Source organism: Canis lupus, chromosome 20 (assembly GCF_003254725.2).
Source record: "Canis lupus dingo isolate Sandy chromosome 20, ASM325472v2, whole genome shotgun sequence".
NCBI lineage: Eukaryota > Metazoa > Chordata > Mammalia > Carnivora > Canidae > Canis > Canis lupus.
This window is the reverse complement of record NC_064262.1, coordinates 58,501,977-58,514,023: the sequence shown is the minus strand read 5'-3', so window position 1 is coordinate 58,514,023 and position 12,047 is coordinate 58,501,977. Positions and strand designations below refer to the sequence as shown.

Sequence of the window (12,047 nt, the reverse complement as noted above, 5' to 3'; positions counted from 1 at the left end):
GGTGTCTGCATCCCCTTCCCACCCAGTGTGGGGACAGGACCCTCCCCCGGGACCCTCGGCCTTCAGGGTGGAGGACTAAGTGCTGATTGGACCCCGCCTGCCCACAGTGATGATGCAGGACCCCACTCTGGGCGGAACTGTGGTGGCCCCGGGTTCCACCGCTGCCTGGTGCCCACTCTGCGTCCGCAGACCGTCGGAGGCACTCGTGCTCTGGATCTGGCTCACAGCGACCCGACTCTCCTGCTCTCCCCAGTAGCCCAGTACTCGTCTCTCCTCAGTACCCCAACTCTCCCACTCTCCCCAGTACCCCCACCCTCCCACTCTCCCCAGTACGCCCATCCTCCCACTCTCCCCAGTACCCCCACCCTCCCACTCTCCCCAGTACCCCAACCCTCCCACTCTCCCCAGTACCCCCACCCTCCCACTCTCCCCAGTACCCCAACCCTCCCACTCTCCCCAGTACCCCAATGCAGAAAGAGGAGGCGCTCACACAGCAACAGGTCACAGGTGAGTGGCAGCTGATCCCTGCCCCCCGCAGGCCACAGTGGGGCCTGTGGGTCAGGGTGGGGGCACAGGCCACCCGGGCTGGGGTCCACAACACCCCGACCCCTCATGCGATGACCGTGAGCAGCTCCTACAGCCCTTCCACAGCCCCACGGGCTGAGAGCGGCCACCCTGCTGCCCCCGTCCAGGGAAGGAGGCTGCAGTCGGAACTCAGGCAGCTCCCCCGGGACCCCCGCTCGCCTGTAAGCCCTGTGCTGTGCAGGCAGGCACCCAAGCCATGACCTTTCCAGCCTGTCCTAGACGCATGGACCCCGACAGGGGTGACTGACACCCCCCCCATCCCGCCCTGTGCCCGCTGGGTCCCCCTGGCCCGTGAGCAGGCTTGCTCTTCACGCACTGGAACGTGGAGTCCCTCGTGCTCCTCCAGGCCCCCCTCAGGCTATTCACACATCGCTGCCCTCAGGGTGGGGAGTTTGGTCGCACTCTTGCTGGCATCAGGTTTTAATTTTGATGAAGTCCAGTCTGTCGCTCTCTCCCTTTGGTCGTGTGCTTGTGGAATCTAAGAGAAACCTTTGATCCCCGCCCCCGCCCCAAGCCCGCAGGGACACTCGCTGGCCGGCCCACCCACCACCATCTCTGCGCCGGCCCCGGGGCTGGGAGACGTCACTCCCGAGCATCAGGTGGGCAGTTCCCCGGAGCCCCTGGGTCCCCCGCCCGTGTGCTCCTGATACAGGGTTGGGAGCGCTCTGTGACCCCAGCGTGACGGCGTGTCCTAGGACAGTGGCTGGGAAGGTGGACTGTAAGTGAGCGAGGGACAGACAGGCAGCGAGGGCCTGTTTGTGATGCCTGTGCCCCTCGGGGCTACAGGGTTGTCTCCAGCTCCGGTCAGACAGAGGGGCACCTACCCAAGGGGAGCACCCGGAAGCATGTGTCCTCGGAAGGTTCTCACGCACCGTCATTCTTGGATGTGTTTGGATTGCAGCACGATGCAGGAGGACCCGGAGACCCTGCTGACCTTGCAAAGGGCCAATATCGTGGCCCAGTACCATCAGGTGAGGCCCAGAAGGGACCATAGACACTACACACCCACGACAGGGGGGACCATACCTGCAAGAGCAGATGAGGCTCAAGAGGGGATCAGAGCCAAGGATGAGCCAGGTCAGCCCAGACAAGGACCATAGTCACAAGTGAGACCCTGGGGATGGTCCCGGTGTCAGTAGCAACTAAGGGTCCATCCTGGATCCTAGTCATTGGTAGCTGAGGAGCTCAGTCACCAGGTACAGGTGAGGCCCGGGTGGGGACCAGAGTCACCAGGTCCAGATGAAGACCACAGCTACCAGGTCCAGGTGAGCCCAGGTGGGAACCAGAGTCACCAGGTTCAGGTGAGGCCAAGGTGAGGACCACAGTTGCAGATCCACATGAGGCTCAGGTGGAGACCAGAGTCACCTAGGTGAAGCCCAGTTGGGGACTAGAGTCACCAGGTCTGGGTGAAGCCCAATTGGGGACCAGAGTCACCAGGTCCGGGTGAGGGCCAGGTAGGGATCAGAGTCACCAGGTCAAGTGAGGCCCAGGTGGGGGACCACAGTCACCAGGTCAGGTGAGGCCCAGGTAGGAACCACAGTCACCAGATCCAGGTGAAGCCCAGTGGGGGACCACAGTCACCGGGTCCAGGTGAGGCCATGGTGGGGATCACAGTCACCAGGTCCCGGTGAGGCCAAGGTGGGGACCAGAGTCACCAGGTCCCGGTGAGGCCAAGGTGGGGACCAGAGTCACCAGATTCAGGTGAGGCCCAGGTGGGGACCAGAGTCACTAGGCCCAGGTGAGGCCCTGTTGGGGACCAGAGTCACCAGGCCTGGGTGAGGCCCAGTTGGGGACTAGAGTCACCAGGTCTGGTTGAGGCCCAGGTAGGGACCACAGTCACCAGGTCCGGGTGAGGCCCAGGTGGGGACCAGCGTCACCGGTTCCAGGTGAGGCCCATGTGGGGACCACCGTCACCGGGTCCAGTTGAGAGCCAGGTAGGGATCAGAGTCACCAGGTCAGGTGAGACCCAGGTAGGGATCAGAGACACCAGGTCCAGCTGAGGCCCAGGTGGGGACCACAGTCACCACGTCTGGGTGAGGCCTAGGTGGGGACCAGAGTCACCAGATCCAGGTGAGGCCCAGGTAGGGATCAGAGTCACCAGGTCCGGGTGAAGTCCAGTGGGGGACCACAGTCACCAGGTCTGGGTGAGGCCCAGGTGGGGACCACAGTCACCAGGTCAGGTGAGGCCCAGGTGGGGATCGTCACTGATAGATAGAGGCAGGTGAGGCTGTCAGGCTGCGCCCACCGGGCAGACAGGCCCTTCCTCTGGTGCCCGGCCAATCTCAGAGGGTCGGCGCTCCCTCAGGATTCAGGGGAGGGAGGAGCCCTTCTGCTCCCTCCTGTCCCCATTTCCCTGCTCTGATCAGTCCCCACCACGGAGCCCCCTCTGTTGCAGGCGCACCAAGCAGGGTCTCCGCAGGACCTGTCACTGTGCAAGGTCACCGACCACCAGGGCTTTCTTTTTTTTTTTTTTTTTCCACCAGGGCTTTCTGCAGTGAGTCCCCTGGACACCCCTCATCCATCTCGGGGGGGTGGCATTTGCCACACCTCTCTGGAGGCTGACCCCCCACCCAGGTCGGGATCTCGTCCCCTGGAGCCCTCTGAAGGCCATGTCTGCGCTTGGCTGCAGCTGAGACACCCCAGAGGACGACCCGGGACGTGGGCAAGAAGGGAGCTGGGCCTGGGGGAGGCCCCTGGACACTCAGAGGAGGGGCCCCCAAGCCTGCTTCGGGCAGGCCCAGGTGTCTGCCTCCTGCATCTGGGGGGGGGGTGTCCAGTCCCATCAGCAGGGGATCCCGCCTGTGAGGGGCTCTGGGGCCGGGGCGTGCTCTCCGTAGGGGGACGGCCTGGTCTGGGGCGAGTCCGCAGGGGTGCTCTCACCCACACCCCCCAGCCAGGGCCCCCACAGTCCTGAAGGCTTCTGCGGGGCTGCAGGTAGATGCCGGGGACCAGGCCAGGGCAGGGGGGGGGCCGCAGAGGGAGGGCCTGACCAGGCAAGAGGAGGGAAGAGGAGGAGGGGGCTGCCCTGGGCGGGAACGAGGGAGGGGACAGCCCAGTGGCCTAGGTCGCAGGGGACGAGGCTGATGGGTCAACAGCCCCACGAGAACCTGACAGATGCTGGAGACCCCAGATGGGGCCCCCTCAGCCCTGCTCAAGGCCCAGTGGCTGCTGGGATGGCTCAGGGGTGGTCGTGCTCAGGGGCTCCGACAGGACAGGAGGTGAAATGGGCCAGGGTGGCAGAGGGGACAGCAGAGAGGGGAGTCAGGGGATAGCAGGGGGACGGCCAGGGGGCAGGGTGAGGCCGGCTGGACGCTGGGCAGTCAGGCCCTGGGGAGGCAGGGGGACCTCAGCAGGACGGTCACGGGGCACCCGGGCCACGCTGACAGCTCTCGGGCTGGTCCATCGAGGAGGGGGCAAGTCACCCCCTGGGGGCGCCGAGGGTCTCCGCCCAGCCCACTACCGGCAAAAACCCTTCTCAGACCCCCCAGACGCCGCCCCCCCCCCGCCCTCAGGCTGCTGGCAGCCCCTGCCCTCCCTGGAGGAGCCCTGCCCTCCCCAGGCCCCTGGGTGCAGACGGGGGGGTGGGGTGTGTGGCTGTGGGGCCGGGCCTCAGGGCTCTGCGTCTCTTGCCTTCCAGGGACAAGGAGCTGCCCGGCCCCAGCCCCCGAGAGGCCAAGGTGAGAGCCCCTCCTGGGCCCCGGGCAGGACGTGGCGGGGGGGCTGGGGCCAGCTGTCTGCACCCCATCCCCCAGAACATCCCTGGGCGTCTCCCCAGTCCCTCGTCCCAGCGCTGCACGGGCTGCCGGGAACACACCCCAGACAGAGCCGCGGTCCACGGGGGGCCCTGTGCCTTCCTGGCTCCTCCGGGTCCCGCGGGGGACTGGAAGCGGCCCGAGCGCCCACCTCCAGCGGCTGGAGCCTCACCTGCGGCCCCCGCTTGTCCTCTTCCAGAAACTCCGCCAGGAGACCCGGCACGTGGACAAATGGATAAAAATGCTCAAGCGATGGGACCGCTACCTCCCCAGCGAGAAGGTGGGGCGCTGGGTGCCCCCGAGGACTCTCCGTCCTGACGGGGCTGGGGGGCCGTCCTCAGTGTCCTCCTGCTCCGTCCTCAGGGGAGCCCCCTGCCTGGGAAGAGTCTGCTGGGAGCCCGAGCCTCACCAGGCCCCGGGACAGCGGTGGGGGAGCGTCAGGTCGGGGCCACGGTCCCTGCTCCTTGTGGGGGACGGGGCCCAGCTCCAGGGAGACCCAGCCTCTCCGCAGACACCCTGGAGCTGAAGCCGGAAGCTTCCAGATGCCTCGCGCTCCCTGGGCTCCGAGGGGCCGCCCTGGGCCCCTCTCACCAGCACTGCCTTCCTCCCTGCAGCTGCGACTCCGGGTCTACAAGGGAGTCCCGCCCCATGTGCGGGGACAGGTGTGGCTGTGATTGCTGAACATCGACCAGGTTAAGGCCAGGAATGCCGGGAAATTCCAGGTGGGACCCGTCCACTCCCCGTGGACCCTCGGTCCCCTCCCTGCCCAGGGCTGACCCTCCATGTCCCTTCCCCACTCGGGCTGAACTCCCGTGTCCCCTCCCCACCCGGGCTGATCCTCCATGTCCCCTCCCTGTCCAGGGCTGACCCCCTGTCCTCTCCCTTCCAGGACGAACCCCCATGTCCCCTCCCCACCCAGGCTAATCCCCCATGTCTCCTCCCCACCTGGGTTGATCCTCCACGTCCCCTCCCTGTCCAGGGCTGACCCTCAGTCCCCTCCCCACCCGGGCTGACCCTCAGTCCCCTCCCCGCCCACGACAGCTGGGCACAGGCCCTCACGCAGGCCCCACGGGCACGGTGGACACTCCCGCCATCCCCGGCCTCCTAGGGGAAGGGTGGAGGTTCCTGCAGGACACACTCCCATGGTGGCCCCAGGGCTCCCTGCCCAGGACGGCAGCTGCTGACAGGTCGGGGTCTGTGTCCCTGACGCCGGCTCCTCCTCCCGGGGTCTCCCCACAGGAAATGAAGGAGGCGGCCCTGGTCTCCTCCCGGGACATCATGCAGATCGACCTGGACGTCAACCGCACGTTCCGCAGTCACACCATGTTCTGGGACCGCTACGGGGTTGGGTGAGGCTGCTGGGCCAGCGGGGTTCAGGGGCCCGGGAGAGGCCCGGGGGCTTCTGTGCAGGGGACACGGGGTCTCCGAGGCCGGGGGGAGCGACGGCAGCAAACAACACACTGCCACGTGGTAGGGTGCTGGGGATGACCCCCGTGCCCCCACCCCCAGGGTCTCGGGGATGGGGAGGCCCCAGGACGGGGCCTCCAGGGGTCACCATCTAAGCTGAACCCCAAGGGGGTGAGGGGCGGCCCCGTGAAGAGCAGGGGGCCGGGGTGGGAGCATGGGGGGCAGTAAGGGGACCTGGGGGCCAGGGTGCATGGCCGCGGCTGGACCGGGACACATGGACCCTACGAGGGTCGGACAGGTCAGGGTGACACCCACCCTCGGTGCTTTATGTACTTCTGAATTCTGGGCATTTTGTTTTAGACAATTTGCAGTTGGTGAGCACACATAGCATGACGACCCCCAGATGCCGCCCCGGTCCAGGCAGGCCCTGCACTGAGCACACGGGGCACCAGGGGAAGGGGCAGGGGTCACAGCAAACCCCAGACTGGGGTTGCCTTTATCTGTAGACGTCTCCGTGTGCACCTTAGCTAAGGGGGTGCCCTGTGTCCGCAGCCCCCCACCCCATCCCCCTCAACCACCGCCCCCACGCCATCCCCCTACATCACCCCCCACACCGTCCCCCACACCCCCAGACCCCCCACCCCTACACTATCGGTCCTGCCCCCCCACAAGGACGCGGTGCAGCTGCCCCCTGTGGGACATGCTCAGCCTCCCCGGCCACCTTGGGGTTCTCTGGACGGCCTGCTCCCGTCAGAAGCCCGGGTGTCCTGTAGAGTCCCCAGGGGCCGTGGGGAGGTGGGGAAGGCAGGGAGCCCCCGACAAGGGGGTGCAGGTGGGTGGAGCAGAGGGTGCAGCTACCTCTGTGTGCAGCGGGTGGGGTGTGTGGGAGCCCGGGACCCCAGGGGTGACCTGCAGGGGCGCCAGGGGCGGGGCTGGGGAGCTGCCAGGCAAGGGTGGCTGGGCTTTCCGGGGGGCCGCTCGGACTGTCTCCCCACGAGAACTCGGTGCTTCTCCCTGCAGGGAACCTGCTGCCCCCCAGGGCCCCCGCGGCCCTCAGAGCGCAGCCAGGTCAGGCTGACCTGTGACCCCCAGCCCAGGGGGAGCCGGCCTCCAGCAGCCCGGGCCCAGGGGCCGCGGAGCTGGGGTGCAGACTCAGGCCACCGTGCGGGGGGCATCGGGCGGCTCCTGGCAGCGCTGAGGAGGCCGCACCCCATACCCCCCCGTGCTCAGATAGTGATCCCAGGGGTTCGCAGCCTGTATCGGGGTCACACCTGCACGACGTTCCCTGCTCTCCTCACGGCGGCTCAGACCTGGAGCCCCGAGATGTTCTGGGATGGGCGGGCCCAGGGTCCCCACCACAGAGTCCAGCCCAGGGACACCTGGGAAGGCCTGGGGGTGTGCTCAGGGCCACGGACACCCCAGCTGTGTGGGCTGGGGGCAGGGGCCACGTGGGGCTGGTGGTGTTCCCGGGACACGGCGCCAGGCCAGGCCAGGGCAGGGGAGGAGAGGAGTCAGGGGCTGCGGGGACCGGGTCAGAGGGAGCACTGGCTCTCAGGGGGCATGCAGGGGGGGAGCCGCTCCAGGGCTGGAGGGGGCGCTGGCGGCACTGGGGGAGCCCAGAGCTACAAACCCCACGGTGGGAGCCGCTCGGAGGTGTCGGACACCCCAGGGTGCACTTAACCCCCGGCACACTGCACATGTGAGGTGGTGCCTGTCCCCGTGCACAGACCTGACCCCAGAGATCGGCCCCCGCGGAGGGGCCCTGCGGGCCGCGGGGCCTGCGGGGCTGGTGTCGGCACCTCGGCGGCCTCCCTGGGCGGGGGCTGACTGAGCAGAGCCCCCCGCTGTCCCCCCTCCAAGGCAGCGAGCCCTGTTCCACGTGCTGGCGGCCTACTCCATGTATGACACCGTGAGTGTCCCTGCCCCTGCCCCCTGCCCCGCGGGCGGCCTTGTCCTGAGTGCTGGTGACCAGCAGGACTCACAGTTAGGGCCCCAGCTCCACGGCCCCGAGATGCCAGGGAGGGTCTCTCTCCTCCGGGACGGGCAGGGGGCGGGGTGCAGACCTCCCAGGGGAGGCAGGGCCTGCGTGCCTGAGGGCCGGGGCTGCCCGGGGCCCCCGCATGCACCGCGGCCGTCCTAGAGTTCGGGTCTGGACCCTGACAGACGGCACTACTGACGAGAACCCGGGCGGGGAAGGCTCCCACTGCCCTGAAGGGCACGAGGCCGAGGCACCCAGGAGGCCGCCCCCTTCCACGACGCATTCCAGAAGGGTCCCCGAGGACCCCAGCTCACACGCTCCCCGGCCCGCGGGGTGTCCTGGCCCAGCTCCCCTCGTGGGACCTGCCTGGGGCCACAGTCAGGCCCCCGACCTGCCCTCCGGGGGGTCTCCAGACCTGGCGGGTCCCCTGCAGCCTGGCACAGCTCACGGAGGCCCCTCCTGCTGGTCTGAGGACGGGGGCCCTGGCACGTGGGCCGCAGGGCTCGGTAGCGGGGCCCGGGGTGCTGGCGCCCGAGCTGGTCCGGGTGGCCCTCACCTGCCCCCCGCCCTCTGGGAGCCCCCTCCGGGAGACCAGGCTGTGAGGGAGCCGGGGGAGCCTGACACCCACGGGGAGGGCTCAGAGGGGGCCTTGGGGCGCACGCCCTCTGTGGGGCTCTGGCTCTTGCAGGAGGTGGGCTACTGCCAGGGCATGAGCAAGATCGCGGCCATCCTCCTCTCGTCCTGCCCGAGACGGACGCCTTCTGGGCGCTGGCCCAGCTGATGACAGACGACAGGCACGCCATGCACGGTAGGGGCCCGCTGGGCCGCCGGGCGGGAGGGGAGCTCAGGAGGGCCTCCCTGCAGGCTGCTGCACTGGGGGGCAGGTGGGGACCCCCCAGCCCGCCCCCCCACAGGCAAGGGCCCCGCCTCCCCGTTGGCCTCGGGGTCCCGGAGCCACGGCCACCCGCCCCACCGTCTGCAGGCTGGGCTCGCACTCCCGCTGCTCCCCCAGCCTCCCGCCCGGCTGCCTGTTTGCCCCCCAGGCCCCCCTGCCAGCCCACGGCCACACGGGGCCCGGGGGGCAGTGTCTCGACCCCCTGCCAGCACCCAGCCTCACTCCCAAGCCCCACAGAGGGCCGTGCACACCCATCACCCTCCCCATGGCCTGCACCCGCTGCCCCTCGGGGCTGGGGACCCGCCTGTACCCGCGGCGGCCCCTGCAGGAGAGAGGGTGCTGGGTCAGCCGGGCCTGGTCCTCAGCCCCAGCCCATGCCCTGTGGGGTCTCTGTGAGGACGAGGGTCCCCAGGCCCCGCGCCCCCGGCCTGGGAGGCAGCCCTGCCCTCTGGGAAGAGTGGGTCCAGTCAGGGCTCCGAGGGCAGTGGGCACACGGGGGTCAGGGCATGGGGGGAGGCCCCTGCCCCGACACCCCCACCCCGCCTGGTGCAGGAGGAGGCCCTGATAGTGGGGGCCTGGGGCCTTCTCAGGCTTCTTCGTCCCGGGCTTCCCGAAGCTCCTCAGGTTCCAGGCTCATCACGAGCGCGTCCTCCAAAGAGCTCTCCCCGACCTGAGGAAGCACATGGCGAGTGGGAGCTCCTGAGGCTCTGTCCCCGGGGCCCAGGGCAGGGGGTGGGGGCACGGCCCTCCGAGCTGCCCAGAGTTGGGGTCACGTTCCTCCCCCTGGGGCCCGGGGGCGCCCTCGGGGCTGGGCTGGGCCGTGGGGAGCGCGTCCACCTGGCTCCAGGGGCCGCGGCGTGGGGCCTGAGCACCTCCTGCCCTCCCGCCAGGACGAGGAGCAGATGTCCACCGGCATCTATACCCCAAAGTGGTTCCTGCAGTGCTTCCTCGGCCGGGTGTGGCCCCCCCGGGACCCCCACTCCCGGACCTGCCCCCTGCCCCTGGGGAGGGCCCAGCTCAGCCCCACCCTCCAGACGAGCCAGGCCCGACCCACGGTGCTCCTGGGCACGGCGGGACCATAGCCACTGGCCTGGGGGCTCCGGGGGCCCCAGGGCAAGGCCCTCTGGGTCTGACTCTCGCCCACCGCCCAGAGCGCCTCCTGAAGCTGCCCCTGGAAGGGCTCCGGGAGTTCCTCCAGGACTCTCTGGCCCAGCCCTGGGCCCTGGAGGACGAGGCGGTGCTCAGACACCTTCGGGCCTCCATGACCCAGCTCCGGGGGTTGCGGTGCGACCTGCCCCCCCCAGGTGGGCTCAGGGCCCCGGCCCCTCCCGACTCAGCCTGCTGGGGCTGCCCACAGGGGACAGAGCCCCCGGGGCCCCCGTCCTCATCTCTGGGGCTCTCCTTTTCTGCTCCAGCCTCGGGGACCCCAGGCCAAGGCTGGGCGGGCGGGCACCTACTGCAGGGCCTGGGCACCAATGTGGGGGGCTGAGCACAGGGTCAGGCCAGGGGGCCACGCGGGAGCCGTGAGGACCCCCGGGGCCCCCAGCGGGGGACACAACGCCTGCTGGAGACGCTGACCCCGTCGGCCTCTTTCCAGCGGGACCTGAGGAGTTCCCCACGAGGCCCCTGGGCCTGGAGCAAGTGTCCCCGGCGCCCGGGCCTCTCCTCCCTTCTCTGGCCTCTGAGACACCGCCCAGGGTGGAGGAGCCGGCCTCCCTGGGCCCAGCCACCCAGCCTGAGCCGCCCGGACCCCCTCCCAGCCAGGCCATCGACCAACTTCCCCCCACAGCGATGGAACTCCCTCCCCACCCTCCCAGTGCAACAAGACGGTGCAGGCAGGCGGCCCCCGGACATGGTGGGCTTCAAGACAAAAAATGGGGTCCCCTTCCCTTCGGCACCTGCCTGGGCCACCCCAGAGGCCCCGCGACAGACCAGGCCCTGGAGCACCCCCGGGACTCCCATCACGGGGTTCCCCCAGCCCCCTAGGGACGACGCTGTTGGGCCCAGGACACCTTTCCTGCCCCACGGCCACTGCAGCTCGTGCCCCTCGCTGGGCAGTGACGGGCACAGCCAAGGCAGAGCCAGGGCAGCGCTGAGCCCGCTGCCCCGAGGCCCCGCACAGGCCTGGGACCCTCTGCCCTCCACGTCCAAGGGGCAGCTCGATGCTCGCGGGCCTCGGGGGCAGAGCGTGGTGGTGAGTGCGGGGGCCCGGAGGCTCTGGCCCACCGTCACCGTGCCCTGCCTCGTCTCGCTGTCCCTCCTGGGGGGCGGCACCCCCCCCCCCCCGCACAGGACATCAGCCCCTGACCCAGAGGGACCTGGGCTGGCCTGGCCCCGGGCTCTGTGGGGGCAGGGGCGACTCGAGCCCCCACCAGGCCCATCACGAAAACTAATGGGATCCAGCTCCCCGGGGCCCTGGCCAGGCCTGCGTTCTGGCCCCAGGCTCAGCGAGCCTTCTCACACCCGGATGTGGCCTCCTGGGCCCTGGGCGTGCCCCACAGATCCAGGTCGCTGACCTAGGGCAGCCCTGGGATCCCGGGACACCCCAGGGCAGGGCAGCAGGGGCAGGCCCGTGGGCCCCACCCGCACCCACACCAGGAGGCAGGCTCCTCCACGTGCTGGGGCTCTAGCAGTCAGTCACCCGACCCCAGGGGGCCCGAGGCCGGGGTCCAGCTGCCCTGCGGGGACCCAGCGCAGGAGCCCAAGGGCCGCAGGTCCAGGTCAGCCCTGCTGTCCCCCAGAACTGCCTCTCAACGCCCCAACCTCAGGACATGCGCCTCCACCCAGAGTCGAGTCCGCACAGGCTCCCAGGTGGGGGACTCCAGCACCCGCACCCCTGTGGGATTCCCGCTTTCCTCTAAGGACAGGAAGGTCTCCCAGGGGAAGGCGCGCACCCTCGGCTCTGAGCCCCTGTTTGCTGTTGCAAATTCAATAAAGTGTTGTTGTGTGAAAATGCATGGCCGGCTCGTTTCTGCGTCTCCCGGAGCTCTGTGCATGGGGTGCGGAGACACCCCCAGAGAGGAGGAGGGGGCACCGCCCAGGCCCCGACCAGCCCCTGCAGGGGCTCCACCAGGCACACACAGCTGACGTCCTCACGTGCCTTCCAGGGGCGGCCAGACGCCAGGGTCAGGACCTCACAGACTCTACCACGACTCAGCCTGTGCCCACGGCCAGGACGGGCCTGGGACAGAGAGACAGCCGGGGAGTCTCAGGTCACCAGGGTCTGTGCAAAGCGCCCTGGGAGGTCTGTGCTCCCTCTGTCCAGGAGGACTGGGCTGCCCGGGCTCCGGGGCACTTCCTCCCCTCCCCGCCCTGGGCCTGTGCGCCTGGGCACAGAGGGCTCGCGGGGCGGTCAGCGTGGCCCCGGAGGGGACGTCAGGACAGCAGGCCCTTGCAGCTCTCACACCTGGGCCACCCTCACTGGGCCGGC

The 12,047-nt window shown here is 69.5% G+C and overlaps 1 protein-coding gene across 1 annotated transcript; it reads left to right on the top strand.

Moving 5' to 3' along the window:
* The first annotated feature begins 162 nt into the window (after positions 1 to 162).
* LOC112666136 (proline-rich protein 36-like) lies at positions 163 to 11,560 on the top strand. The gene is made up of 15 exons (XM_049098227.1): positions 163 to 507; positions 1,100 to 1,184; positions 1,487 to 1,556; positions 2,981 to 3,079; positions 3,423 to 3,519; positions 4,223 to 4,262; positions 4,338 to 4,617; positions 4,952 to 4,999; positions 5,577 to 5,686; positions 6,377 to 6,493; positions 7,605 to 7,708; positions 8,437 to 8,530; positions 9,208 to 9,302; positions 9,508 to 9,921; positions 10,215 to 11,560. The coding sequence occupies exons 1-15, from the start codon at positions 468 to 470 to the stop codon at positions 10,601 to 10,603; spliced, it is 2,082 nt and encodes a 693-aa protein (XP_048954184.1). The 5' UTR covers positions 163 to 467; the 3' UTR covers positions 10,604 to 11,560.
* Positions 11,561 to 12,047: the final 487 nt, after the last annotated feature.

What these genes read in the sequence shown, in the direction of transcription:
- LOC112666136 (XM_049098227.1), top strand. Translation starts at nt 468, where the DNA reads ATGCAGAAAGAGGAGGCGCTCACACAGCAACAGGTCACAG. An exon ending in GCTACCTCCCCAGCGAGAAG is followed by an intron (nt 4,618 to 4,951) that starts GTGGGGCGCTGG and finishes TCCTCCCTGCAG; the next exon opens with CTGCGACTCCGGGTCTACAA. An exon ending in GTGCGACCTGCCCCCCCCAG is followed by an intron (nt 9,922 to 10,214) that starts GTGGGCTCAGGG and finishes GCCTCTTTCCAG; the next exon opens with CGGGACCTGAGGAGTTCCCC.